We start from the raw sequence: 15166 nt of genomic DNA on the forward strand, positions 1-15166 counted from the left end.
TACTTTTTACTTTTTGGGTTACAGAAACAAAATATCTAAACCAAACCAAACAAAAAGCCAAAAGTCTATCAATGAGATAATCTTTCCAACAGTAGTCTTTTTTAGTTTGGGTAAAGACTACTCTTGACTCAAGACAAGATACTCAGTTTGTCTCTACTGCACCAGAAACATATAAAGATATTCCATTTCCCCCCCTTGCTTTTCCTCAGAGGTAGTGTATTGGCTTTTCCCTGAAATATATCAAAGTACAGCTAGACCAGTCCCTCCCATCAGGAAGCTTGCACAAGCCTCTTAGATAGCCTCATCCACAGAGGGCAGACAGAAGAAGCAAGAAGAACTATAATCCTTCAGCCTGTGGAATGAAAACCATATTCATAGAAAGACAGACAAAATAAAAAGGCAGAGGACTATGTACCAGATAAAGGAACAAGACAAAACCCCAGAAAAACAACTAAATAAAGTGGAGATAGGCAACCTTCCAGAAAAGTAATTCAGAATAATGATAGTGAAGATGACCTAGGTCCTCGGAAAAAGAATGGAGACAAACATCGAGAAGATGCAAGAAATGTTTAAAAGAACAAACAAAGGTGAACAATACAATAACTGAAATGAAAAATACACTAGAAGGAATCAATAGCAGAATAACTAAAGCAAAAGAACAGACAACTGAACTGGAAGACAGAATGGTGGAAATTACTGCCATGGAACAGAATAAAGAAAAAAGAAAGAAAACAAATGAAGACAGCCCAAGAGACCTCTGGGACAACACTGAATGCACCAACATTTGCATTATAGGGGTCCCAGAAGGAGAAAAGAGAGAGAAAGGACCCAAGAAAATATTTGAAGACACTGTAGTCGAAAACTTCCCGAACATGGGAAAGGAAATAGGCACCCAAGTCCAGGAAGCGCACAGAGTTACAGGCAGGATAAACCCAAGGAGAAACATGCCAAGACACATAGTAATCAAACAACAAAAATTAAACACAAAGAAAAATTATTAAAACAAGAGAAAACTAACAAATAACATACAAGGGGACTCCCATAAAGTTAACAGCTGATTTCTCAGCAGAAACTCTACGAGCCAGGGAGTGGCACAATATATTTAAAGTGATGAAAAGGAAGAACCTACAACCAAGATTACTCTACCCAGCAAGGATCTCATTCAGATTCGACAGAGAAATCAAAGCTTTACAGATAAGCAAAAGCTAAGAGAATTCAGCACCACCAAACCAGCTCTACAGCAGATGCTAAAGGAACTTCTCTAAGAGGGAAACGCAAGAGAAGAAAAGGACCTACAAAAACAAACCCAAAACAATTAAGGAAATGGTCATAGGAACACACATATAGAAAATTACCTTAAATGTGAAAGGATTAAATGCTCCAACCAGGGCTTCCCTGGTGGCGCAGTGGTTGAGAGTCCGCCTGCCAATGCAGGGGACATGGGTTTGTGCCCTGGTCTGGGAAGATCCCACATGCTGTGGAGCGGCTGGGCCTGTGAGCCATGGCCGCTGAGCCTGCGCGTCCAGAGCCTATGCTCCACAACAGGAGAGGCCACAACAGTGAGAGGCCCGTGTACTGCAAAAAAAAAAAAAAAAAAAAAAAATGCTCCAACCAAAAGACACAGGCTTGATGAATGGATACAAAAACAAATCCTGTCTTTATGCTACTGACAAGAGACCCACTTCAGACCTAGGGACACATACAGACTGAAAGTGAGGGGATGGAAAAAGATATTCCATGCAAATGGAAATCAAAAGAAAGCTGGAGTAGCAATACTCATATAAGATAAAATAGATTTTAAAATACAGAATGTTACAAGAGGCAAGTAGGGACACTACATAATGATCAAGGGATCAATCCAAGAAGATATAACAATTATAAATATATATGCACCCAACATAGGAGCACCTCAATACAAAAGGCAATTGTTAACAGCTATAAAAGAGGAAATCGACAGTAACACAATAATAGCGGGGGACTTTTAACACTTCACTTACACCAACTGACAGATCATCCAGACAGAAATTTAATAAGGAAACACAAGCTTTAAATGACACAATAGACCAGATAGATTTAATTGATATCTATAGGACATTCCATCTGAAAACAGCCAATTACACTTTCTTCTCAAGTGCACACAGAACATTCTCCAGGATAGATCACATCTTGGGTAACAAAGCAAGCCTCAGTAAATTTAAGAAAACTGAAATCATACCAAGCATCTTTTCTGACTACAACGCTATGAGATTATAAATAAATTAAAGGGAAAAAAACATAAAAAACACAAACACACTGAGGCTAAACAACAGATTACTAAATAAGCAAGAGATCACTGAAGAAACCATAGAGGAAATTAGAAAATATCTAGAGACAAATGACAACGAGAACACAATGAACCAAAACCTACGGGACTCAGCAAAAGCAGTTCTAAGAGGGAAGTTTATAGCTATACAATCCTACCTCAAGAAATAAGAAAAATCTTAAATAAACAATCCAACCTTACACTTAAAAGAACTAGAGAAAGAACAAACAAAACCCAAAGTTAGTAGAAGGAAAGAAATCATAACGATCAGAGCAGAAATAAATGAAACAGAAACAAAGAAAACAATAGCAAAGATCAATAAAACTAAAAGCTGGTTCTTTGAGAAGATAAACAAAATTGATAAACCTTTAGCCAGACTCATCAAGAAAAAGAGGGAGAGGACTCAAATCAATAAAATTAGAAATGAAAAAGGAGAAGTTACAACGGACACCACAGAAATACAAAGCATCCTAAGAGACTACTATAAGCAACACTATGCCAATAAAATGGACAACCTGGAAGAAATGGACAAATTCTTAGAAAGTTATAACCTTCCAAGACTGATCCAGGAAGAAACAGAAAATATGAACAGACCAATCACAAGCACTGACACTGAAACTGTGATTAAAAATCTTCCAACAAACAAAAGTCCAGGACCAGATGGCTTCACAGGTGAATTCTATCAAACATTTAAAGAAGAGCTAATACCCATCCTTCTCAAACTCTTCCAAAAACTTGCAGAGGAAGGAACACTCCCAAACTCATTCTACAAGGCCCCTATCACCCTGATACCAAAACCAGACAAAGAGACTACAAAAAAAGAAAATTACAGACCAATATCACTGATGAATATAGAGGCAAAAATCCTCAAGAAAATACTAGCAAACAGAATCCAACAACACATTAAAAGGATCATACACCATGATCAAGTGGGATTTATCCCAGGGATGCAAGGATTCTTCAATATATGCAAATCAATCAGTGTGATATACCATATTAACAAATTGAAGAATAAAAACCATATGATCATCTCAATAGACGCAAAAAAACCTTTTGACAAAATTCAACACCCATTTATGATAAAAACCCTCCAGAAAGTGGGCATAGAGGGAACTTACCTCAACATAATAAAGGCCATATATGACAAACCCACAGCAAACATCATTCTCAAAGGTGAAAAACTGAAAGCATTTCCTCTAAGATCAGGAACAAGACAATGATGTCCACTCTTGCCACTATTATTCAACACAGTTTTGGAAGTCCTAGCCGCGGGAATCAAAGAGAAAGAAATAAAAGAAATACAAATTGGAAAAGAAGTAAAACTGTTACTGTTTCCAGATGACATGATACTATACACAGATAATCCTAAAGATGCCACCAGAAGACTACTAGAGCTAATCAATGAATTTGGTAAAGGTGCAGGATACAAAATTAATGCACAGAAATCACTTGCATTCCTATACACTAACAACAAAAACTCAGAAAGAGAAATTAAGGAAACAAACCCATTCACCACTGCAACAAAAAGAATAAAATACCTAGGAATAAACCTACCTAAGGAGGTAAAAGACCTGTACTCAGAAAACTATAAGACACTGATGAAAGAAATCAAAGATGACACAAACAAATGGAGACATATGCCATGTTCTTGGATGGGAAGAATCAATATTGTGAAAATGACTATACTACCCAAAGCAATCTACAGATTCAATGCAATCCCTATCAAATTCCCAATGGCATTTTTTTACAGAACTAGAACAAGAAATCTTAAAATTTGTATGGAGACACAAAAGATGCCTGAATAGCCAAAGCAACCTTGAAGAAAAAAAAAACCAGAGCTGAGGAATCAGACTTCCTGACTTCAGACTATACTACAAAGTTACAGTAATCAAGACAATATGGTACTGGCACAAAAACAGAAACATAGATCCATGGAACTGGATAGAAATTCCAGAGATAAACCCATGCATCTATGGTCAACTAATCTATGACAAAGGAAGCAAGGATATACAAGGAGAAAAGACAGTCTCTTCAATAAATGGTGCCGGGAAAACTGGACAGCCATATGTAAAAGAATGAAATTAGAATACTCCCTAACACCATATATAAAAATAAACTCAAAATGGATTAAAGACCTAAATGTAAGACCAGACACTATAAAACTCTTACAGGAAAACATAGGAAGAACACTCTTTGACATAAATCACATCAAGATTTTTGACCCACCTCCTAGAGTAATGGAAATAAAAACAAAAATAAACAAATGGGACCTAATGAAACTTAAAAGCTTTTGCACAGCAAAGAAAACCATAAACAAGACGAAAAGGCAACCCTCAGAGTGGGAGAAAATATCTGCAAACAAATCAATGGACAAAGGATTAAACTCCAAAATATATAAACAGCTCATGCAGCTCAATATTAAAAAAACAAACAACCCAATCACAAGATGGGAAGAAGACCTAAATGGGCAGGAGACATTTCTCCAAAGATGACATACAGATGGCCAAGAGGCACATGAAAAGCTGCTCAACATCACTAATTATTAGAGAAATGCAAATCAAAACTACAATGAGGTTATCACCTCACACCAGTTAGAATGGGCACCATCAGAAAATCTACAAACAACAAATGCTGGAGAGGGTGTGAGGAAAAGGGAATCCTCTTGCACTGTTGGTGGGAATGTAAATTGATATAGCCACTATGGAGAACTGTATGGAGGTTCCTCAAAAAACTAAAAATAGAATTACCATATGACCCAGCAATCCCACTACTGGGCATATACCCAGAGAAAACCATAATTCAAAAAGACACATGCACCCCAGTGTTTATTGCAACACTATTTACAATAGCCAGGTCATGGAAGCAACCTAAATGCCCACTGACAGACAAATGGATAAAGAAGATGTGGTACATACATACAATGGACTATTACTCAGCCATAAAAAGGAAGGAAATTGGGTCATTTGTAGAGATGTGGATGGACATAGAGACTGTGATACAAGTGAAGTAAGTCAGAAAGAGAAAAACAAATATTGTATATTAACGCATATATGGGGAATCTAGAAAAATGGTACAGATGAACTGGTTTGCAAGGCAGAAACAGACACACAGATGTAGAGAACAAACGTATAGACACCAAGGGGGGAATGTGGCAGGTGGGGGGGGGATTAAAAAAAAAAAAGCACAGAAGAAACAATAAACCTCAGAATATTGAGAATGCAATGTGGTCTGACCTACTATTTAGCTGTAAATACTATTTATGGGGGTAATACATAACTGTCCTTTTACTTTTATTAATAAAAATGGAAGTCTCTAATTAAACTCTTTCATTTTATTATTTATAATAAAACTTACTTTTTTGGGTCAAGAGCTAATGAGAGAACACCAAAATGAAAGAGATGATATAAGTAGTCTACTGAATCTTCAATGTGAAGATTGTATTTTAGAAGTAATTTATTTAGTAATGTATTTAGAAGTAATTTAGTAATTTAGAAGTAATTTAGAAGTAATTTAGAAGTCCTTAAAAAAATCAAAACAATATAACCATTTAATTGAAATGTTTAATGTACTCTTATTTAAAAACAGCATTTTATTTTGTATTTTTTGTAGAGTATTTATGAAAGTTCTATAAAAAAAAAAGTTAGATTTATTACTTCTACTGCCACTCTTTGACTAAATAATGTAAACTGCTTTTCTAGCAGCTTGAGTTGGGCCCAAATTTGACTGCTATCAAAAACTAGAAACCAAATCCTAGGTTGGGAAGATAATTATAATTTACCCCAAATTCAATCCCAATAAAGACAATAAGAACAACTGTTTAAAGAAGTCAGTGAAAAAACAGTAAGTTTGGCTCTTCTGTCATCTTTATTTTACTCTTAAATAGTTTATTAATTTCAATCTTACATTAATTCATGCATCATTCAATCATCAAAGACTACTTCACATACAGATGGCCAAAAAACACATGAAAAGATGCTCAACATCACTAATTATTAGAGAAATGCAAATCAAAACTACAGTGAGGTATCACCTCACACCAGTCAGAATGACCATAATCAAAAATCTACAAACCATAAATGACAGAGAGGGTGTGGAGAAAAGGGAACCCTTCCACACTATTGGTGGGAATGTAAATTGATACAGCCACTATGGAGAACAGTATGTTCTTTAAAAAACTAAAAATAGGGCTTCCCTGGTGGCGCAGTGGTTGAAGAGTCCGCCTGCTGATGCAGGTGACACGGGTTCGTGCCCTGGTCTGGGAGGGTCCCACGTGTCACAGAGCGGCTGGGCCCGTGATCCATGGCCGCTGGGCCTGTGCATCTGGAACCTGTGCTCCCCAACAGGAGAGGCCACATCAGTGAGAGGCCCGCGTACCACAAAAAAAAACCAAACTAAAAATAGAGCTACCATATGATCCACCAACCCCACTCCTGGCCATATATCCAGAGAAAACCATAATTTGAAAGGATGCATGCACCGCAATGTTCACTGCAGCACTATTTACAATACCCAGGACATGGAAGCAACCTAAATGTCAATCAACAGATGAATGGATAAAGAAGATGTGGTATATATATACACACACACACACACACACACACACACACACACACACACACACACACAATGGAATATTACTCAGCCATAAAAAGGAACAAAATAATGCCATTTGCAGCAAAATGGATGGACCCAGAGATTGTCATACAGAGTGAAGTCAGAAAGAGAAAGACAAATATCATATAATACTGCTTATACGTGGAATCCAGAAAAATGAACTTATTTGCAAAGGAGAAATAGAGTCACAGATGTAGAAAACAAGCTTATAGTTACCAATGGGGGAAGCGGGGTTGGGGAGTGGATGAACTGGGAGTTGGGACTGACATATATACACTACTATATATAAAATAGATAACTAATGAGAACCTACTGTATACCACAGTGAACTCTAATCAGTGCTCTGTGGTGACCTAAATGGGAAGGAAATCTAAAGAAGAGTGGATATATGTATATGTATAACTGATTCACTTTGCTGTACAGCAGAAAGTAACACAATATTGTAAAGCACCTATATTCCAATAAAAATTAATTTTAAAAAAAAGAAAGGAAAAAAGGAAACTGAAACTACAGCAATTAAAAAATAAAGACTATTTCAGATAAGACACCTCAGGTAAGGCCATACCTCATGTCATAGTTATACAGTACTTACCATTGGGTAGCTAAGTGAGAGGGTTTAGGCAGCAAAATAAAAAGGGGTCTCCTTCGGTTGGAAAAATTTTAATTTAGTTTTTATAAAAAGCAAATACTGTGCTAAAATCTGAACCAACAACCAGGATCCTATAAATTCTCTAATGTAATACCTTTCAAAGTGGGCCTTCAAAACCAATAATAGTGAATAAATTAATGAATAAATTTAGAAAGTCAATCACTTCAAAGAACCAAGACTCCTTCCAAAAAGAATTTTAAATATAAGAACAATTATGCATTTAACACAACAATTCACTAAAAATATCTAGTCAAAAACAACACAACAAAAACAGAATATTTATGTACACTATCCTGAGATAACTAAATTTGGGGGGAAAATAAGAGTACAAAAATTATAAACGTTTATTGCAGAAAATAAAACAGAATTTTCTTACCCAAAGATGATTTTACAATTGATTTAATTCCTGAATAAACCAATGATCCTTTGTTGCCTGGAGATTTCTGATCCATATCTTCTGTATACTGCTTCATAAGTATTTAAATGCATAGGAAATACTAGTAATGATGCATAATAAAACATTTCAAAGCTAAATTTATTTTGATTTGGAACCAATTCATAATAGGCATCAGTGCAAGAAGGTGGTTGGTTCCACTCTATTGTAGAGATATATTTTTCTCCCTCCTACACAATCTGCAAAGCAGTATTTCAACAGTTTTAAACAATTTTACTTTGGAATTTTAGTATTAAGTCTTGCATTTGCACATAAAACATTCAGCACGATATTTACAGACTGACCTTTTGGCAAATTTCAAGAACATTTCCACCAAATTCATCTTACAAAACTCACAATGCAAAGGATATAGTGCAGAGTATACCAGAGTGACTTGAGCTGTGGATCTTCATTTCCCGCTAAAATATGGTTTCTCCACACCTGTTCTGTATCAAGTCCGTACCTTGATAAAGCCCGAAGGCGCATCTTCGTTGCTATATCTTTTTCTAAAGAATTATCATTTTCTTCTTCCGCACATTCATACAAATGACGACCACAAGCCCACATTAAAGATGTAATTGGGCTCCAGGCAAGAGAGATCCTTTCAAAAACAGTGAAGTCAGACATTGTTCGGTTGGGAGTTACAACTATCATTCGATTTTGACTTGTTGGATGCCAAGCAAAGGAGGCAATGTAATTGTCACAAGGTTGCACACTTCTTTCAATTATTGTGGGTTCAGTTTCGTCTCCAATGGGAGTGGGTGTGTGCTGCATATCATATAATCTAATAATATTACTATCCCTTGTTAAAGTGGCAAGCAGACCAGTCCTAGTTGGACACCATGCTACTTTTGTTAAGGGCTTTGGTTGCTCAGTCAAAGTCAAAACTGGCTTCTCAAATTTCCTAAGATCCCATATTGCAACCTGACCTTCATAAAAGGAAGCAACACGATCATGGAAGTATGGGTCTACTGTCACGCCCTGAACAGCTTTTGTATTCACAAACATCTTTTGGCTTGTATTCCGAAGATCAAAAATGGCTAGGTTACGATGCATACCAGCAAGGAGAAGTTTCTGGTCTCGTGGAAGCCAACAAAGAGAGAGACAAGCATCATTCTGTCCTAATTCATAAAGTGGTTTTGTTACTAATAATGTTGTTTCAGTTTCACCTGCCGAAAGTCTTACTTTCTCCATGGGAACTATATCAGGCGTGTATTTGCTGCAGATGTCCCAAATCAGCACTGAAAAGTCAGCTCTATGTTTATCTAGGCCAGCAGCAAGCCAGTTACTATCCAATGGATTCCATGCAAGAGTATTGCATTGTCGTGCATGTTTTGGAACAAACTCTTTTCCTATCAAATCTTTGAACTTTGAGTTATGATCTTGACCAAGACTTGTAAGTACAACTCGACCATTTGCTTGTCCAACTGCTAGGAGACATTCAGGATCATAATTGAGATACCAGGCAACACATTTCATATAGGGTGTTTCTGAATTTATTGAGAGTAATGTAGCTGCAGAGTCTTCAGATAAACGTAGAGATCCAGCTTTGAATTCTGAATTCACAGTAGATTCCACGTGATAAAGGCTAAGTTCTGAGTCACATACAACAAATCTATCAACCTGGTGTGGTGCCCACAATATATCAGGTTTGGTACCACTCATGCTTACTGATGATCTCAAAGAGTGCAGTTAGGTCCATTCACTGAAAATCTGCTTAAAAATAAAAAGTTTTAAAATGTTAACAAAATACAATTCTAAGCTGAATCAACTATTCAGAAAGTCAGGAAATTTTCTACACAGGTACTCTGTTTTTCAATATATTTATATTTCTTCTAACTGCTATGAATTCAAGACAATATTTATTAATAAAAGGGGAAAAGAACTTCCTCCAGTAAGATGAGCTGGTAGGAATCTGAGAACTCCATTCTGGCTTTATTTTCCATGATCAATTATCTTAATTGCACTATTACTAGTACCTTCAATTTAACCTCAGGGTTGAAATAACTTCAGTGTGGTGAGCAAATTAATAAGTATCATCCATCTGAAGGGGATAAAACTTTAAAGGGTTATGAATCACATATCTAAGCAACAAGTTTAAAGCAGCACTATCCAACAGAACCTCCTGCAATGATAGAAGTGTTCTGTATCTGGACTGTCCAACATGGTAGCTACTAGCCACATGTGGCTACTGAGCACAAGAAATGTAGCAGTGCAAATTTTAAATTTTATTTAATTTTAATTAATTTTAATATAAATGGTCACATGAGGCCACCATAATGACCAATGCAGATTTAAAGTACAAAGCCACTAGTTTCTTCCTCAAATTTCAACGATAAGAAGTAGGAATGTATTGAGCGGAGTCGAGTTCAACTCCTAGCTCTGACAATATGCTAGCTGTATACCTCAAAAAGGCCTTTGTGTTTGGGGGTCCTTTTATTTTCTCATCTGTACAACGTAAGAACTGGTTTAGACTAATGTTTCCCAAATTTCAGTTATTCATGTACCACCGCTGCCATTATTTAATATTTTTATTTAAACTGACTCATTTTTAAAATCTGAAAATCAATTTTAACTTCATCATAAGGTCCATGAGTCATGGGTACAATATGCTAAATATATTTTTTCTAACATACTTAAATAAACATATAACTATTAAAAATGATTGATTGTGTTACCTAAAATCATCCTGTTTATGACCAGTAGGACACACTGCACTTTGGGAAACGGAATTAAGTGAGCATTAGAGGCTCTTTCAGTTTTCAATTCTATAAACTTCGAATAGGTATTTGAAACAGGAATTTTGAAAAGATAAATATGCTAGTAGTAGTTTAAGCACATAAGCAGTAAAAATAGTTATGCTAAAAATGGTAGTTTAATAATAAAAGCTACTTACAAAAATGTAAATTTCTGTTTTTAAGCAAGTCTGGCTAGAGGTAACAGTCTGGATTAAAAATGAACAAAGAGGGCTTCCTTGGTGGCACAGTAGTTAAGAATCTGCCTGCCAATGCAGGGGACACGGGTTCGATCCCTGGTCCGGGAAGATCCCACATGCCGCGGAGCAACTAAGCCCGTGCGCCACCACTACTGAGCCTGAGCTCTAGAGCCCGCAAGCCACAACTACTGAGCCCACGTGCCACAACTACTGAAGCATGCGTGCCTAGAGCCCGTGCTCCACAACAAGAGAAGCCACCGCAATGAGAAGCCCGTGCACCACAATGGAGAGTAGCCCCTGCTCGCTGCAACTAGAGAAAGCCCACGCCCAGCAACGGAGACCCAACACAGCCAAAAATAAATAAATAAAATAAATTTATTTTAAAAAAAAAAGAACAAAGATACTCATAATCCTCATGGCAACTGGTATCTGTACATCCATGCTGTCAGTTCTTAAAGAGTCAAGTTATGGTTCATTCATCTCTCTATACCCTGTACCAGATGCAGAGCCTGGCACAGACTCCTAATAAAGATATTCTAAATAAATTCAGCTCAGACATACGTTTTGATCTTGTAAACGTTTCAGTCAGGAATTATTAGTCTAGAATTTCAATAGACTCATAAAATTTAGATGACTGGGAAAAGCCTTTAAGAATTCTCATACCGCCTTATTTCCTTCCTTAATATTTCTGAAGCCCAAGATCAATCACTTCAATTATATTCTTACTAGCACCCTCAATTTCTTCATTTCCTTGCCACTTCTGCCTTCCCCAACTAGCTCAACTGTCTTCTTTCTTCCACTCAGGCTGCAGAGTCTCACAGTTCTGCAGACTGACTCCATAAAAAATTAAGGTAGACAACATGCCTGGCCTGTGGTGCTGGTTCAGCAGTTCTTTTATTCATCTTCCCACTCTGGCCTTTATGAAATCAATGTGATCTTTTTAAAATACAGACTTATCCAGGTTATCGAATTCCTACTTAAAACCCTCTCATCGTTTCCAACTGCTGTTAGCATAGAGTTCTCATTCTTCGACAAAACCTACAAAACCCTAAATGATCCAGCCTCAATGTACCCTTTTCTCCTCCCTGCTAACTGTGTTCTAGCTATACTGTCCTTTTCATTGCCTAGAATGTAATCCTCCACCCATCACCACACCTTTGCAAATGCCATTCCTTCAGGTTGGAGCATTCTTCCCTCCCTTCTCAGCCATGTTAAAACCTGCTCAACCCTGACTTCAACCACACTCTATCCCCTCCCCAATCTAAATCAGGTTACTTAGATATATACTATCAATGGAGAATATTCCTTCCCTTTAAATCACCCTCTCGGGCTTCCCTGGTGGCGCAGTGGATAAGAATCTGCCTACCAATGTAGGGGATAGGGGTTTGATCCCTGGTCCGGGAAGATCCCACATACTGCGGAGCAGCTAAGCCTGTGCGCCACAACTACTGAGCCTATGCTATAGAGCCCGCAAGCCACAACTACTGAAGCCCGCGTGCCTAGAGCCCGTGCTCCACAACGAAGAGTAGCCCCCGCTCACCACAACTAGAGGATGCCCGTGTGCGGCAACGAAGACCCAACACAGCCAAAAATAAAATAAATAAAATTTAAAAAATAAACAACAAAAAAATAAATCACCCTCTCCATCTCTCCTACTAGATTATAAACTCCCTAAGAGCAGATGAAGTATCCTTTTTGCTCTCCATTTGAACCTCTTGTACCCAGCACAGTGCTGGGCACTTAGTAGATACTTAGTAATTACTTGTTAAATGAATGCATTTGTTAAATGCTCCCTCTGACACCTCTCACACTGCTTTCTCCAAATTTCACTAATCACCCCATGCTTACGCCCACTACCCTTTCCAGTAGGGGTTGGCTCAAGCTGAGAGCAAAGTGCCCACTGTCATAACTGGTTCCAATAATGGGTAAGGGCCCACAGTGAGCAACCCTGAGAGGATCACTCTAACACACTGACTTTCGTTTATTCTATAAGCATTTTGGGGCATCTTCTATGTTCTAGACACTGTTCTAAATGCTGGGCACACAGAAGTAAACAGGGACAAATAAGGTCCCCGGTTGCTATGGAATGAACTGTGACCTCCCAAAATTTGTATGTTGAAGTGTTAATCATAACTCCACGTGACTGTCTTGGAGATAGAGTCTTTAAGGAGGTAATTAAGGTTAAGGTTAAATGAGGTCATAAGGGTGAAGTCCTGATCTGACAGAACTGGTGCCCTTAAAATACAGAGATACCAGAGCCCTCTCCCCATGTGAGTACACAGTGAGAAGGAGGCTGTCTGCAAGCTAGGAAGATAGCTACCACCAGAACCAGACCATACTGGCACCCTGATCTCAGACTTCCAGCCTCCAGAACTGTGAGAAAATAAGTTTCTGTCGTTTAAGCCATGGTATTTTGTTATGGTAGCCCAAGTGAACTAATACACTAATAAAACCTGCATTCTAGTGCCGAAGTTATGTCCAGTCTTAAAGAGAATTTAAAATTTTAAGAATAAGAAGGAAAAGAAGCACCTTGTGTAACAGGAAGTAGCTAACACAACAAAAAGAAGGAACAGATGCTGCCAAGTTAGGCTTTATTCATACTCATGTCCTTGCAAACAGAGGAGACCTCTTAACTGGAGGTATCCTTAGATCTGGCCCATCTTCCTATCTCACTGAAAGACAAATGCTAAAATAAGCACACTTTTTATATAGGCTTCCTTCCTACAACTGTACTCTTTACACAAATGATCCATGGTTTAAAAAAAAACTGGGTGCCACATGGAAAAATCCATCTTAAAAAAAAAAAGAAAGTGTTACTATAATTTTAAAAACTATTTGATTTACATGACTCTCAATGAAGAATCATCTGTATTTCTGATATTATGCACATATTTATATTACCATCCACGAAATCTGACTACAGTAACTCATACAGAATCACAGAACTTGAGAGTTAGAAAGAGGCTAGCAAACCCTGCGTAATTCACATAGGAGTAAAGAGAAGACCAGATGTTTTGATTCTTTTCAACACCACCCTACTCCCATCCTAGATTACTGCATAGAGAAAGGATCAGCTACATCATTTGCAGGGCCCCCTTCTTCAAAACTTAAGAATTTCAATACTGTGACAGCAGAGCATTAAACCAAGTGCCAGGCCTTCTAAAGATGGGCCTTGTGTGACTGCACGGCTCACACACCATGAAGCTGGCCCTGAATACAGAGGTACATCTATAAGCACCCTCTTAAGAAACATACAGCTGACCCTTGAACAACTCAGGGGTTAGGCCGCAGACCCTCCAACGCAGTCCACATGTAACTTATAGTTGGCCCTTTGTATAAGTGGTTTCTCCTTATCTGTGGTTCTGCATCCTCAGATTCAACCAACTGTGGATTGTGTAGTACTGTGGTATTTACCATTGAAAAAAATCCACGTATAAGTAGACCCATGCAGTTCAAACCTGTGTTGCTCGAGTCAACTGTATTTCTTTACAATCCAACACAATATAGATGGATCCCGGCTCCTGAACAAACACCACTAGGAATATGGTGGAGAGCAAAGAAAAGTGAGCCTGGAGTCAGAAGACCTCCAGCCACTACTAGCTAGACCCTAACAAGCCCCTTAATACTCCAAGACTATAAAATGGAGATAGAACCCACCCTATCTCCTTCTCACAGAATTGTGACAATCAAATTAAATGAGTTCTATGCATTAACAAATGAGTCAGTATCACTACGATTCCCTTAAACAGCTCTGGAAATTAATGTTTTCAAATGCTGGAGACACTGAAAAATTGGGGGTTAATGGGGTAGGATTTGCAATAATTACAGCTTATATTTAGATGCTCACCTTCAAGTATAACAAGCACTCACTTCCCATCAATGGTTTCTGAGCAAAGGAAAGCCACGATGATGATTCTGTGTTCCTCACCAGAACATCTATAACAGCACTGTCCAACAGAAACATAGCGTTAAGCCATAGAACTTAAAATTTTCTAATGGCCACATTGAAAAAAATAAAAAGAAATAAATCTAATTTAGCAATATATATTATTTAACCTAACATATCAAAAATGTTATCCTTTCAACATGTAATCAATGTAAAATTATTAATGAGAAATTTACCTTTTCCTCTTTTTTTTTGTGGTACCAAGTCTTGGAAATACAATATGTATTTTACACTTTCAGCACATCTCAATCCTGTGTGGCTACTGGACAGTGAAGATCTATATAATA

General features: G+C 37.6%; 1 protein-coding gene across 2 annotated transcripts in view; it reads right to left on the minus strand.

Moving 5' to 3' along the window:
• The window catches only part of MIOS (meiosis regulator for oocyte development), a 40127-nt gene extending 25262 nt beyond the window's left edge, over window positions 1-14865 (minus strand). Inside the window, exons 1-3 of one of the 2 annotated variants that reach the window (XM_065883965.1) lie at window positions 14781-14865; window positions 8370-9711; window positions 7942-8040 (exon numbers count right to left, since the gene is read on the minus strand). In XM_065883965.1, the coding sequence (XP_065740037.1) occupies window positions 7942-8040; window positions 8370-9663 (1393 nt within the window). In that variant the 5' untranslated portion in view covers window positions 9664-9711; window positions 14781-14865. Of the gene's footprint in view, window positions 1-7941; window positions 8041-8369; window positions 9712-14780 lie in introns of those variants that run through there. The other variant, XM_065883967.1, reaches the window with a different exon arrangement.
• Window positions 14866-15166: the final 301 nt, after the last annotated feature.

Source organism: Phocoena phocoena, chromosome 9, assembly GCF_963924675.1.
Source record: "Phocoena phocoena chromosome 9, mPhoPho1.1, whole genome shotgun sequence".
Lineage (NCBI taxonomy): Eukaryota > Metazoa > Chordata > Mammalia > Artiodactyla > Phocoenidae > Phocoena > Phocoena phocoena.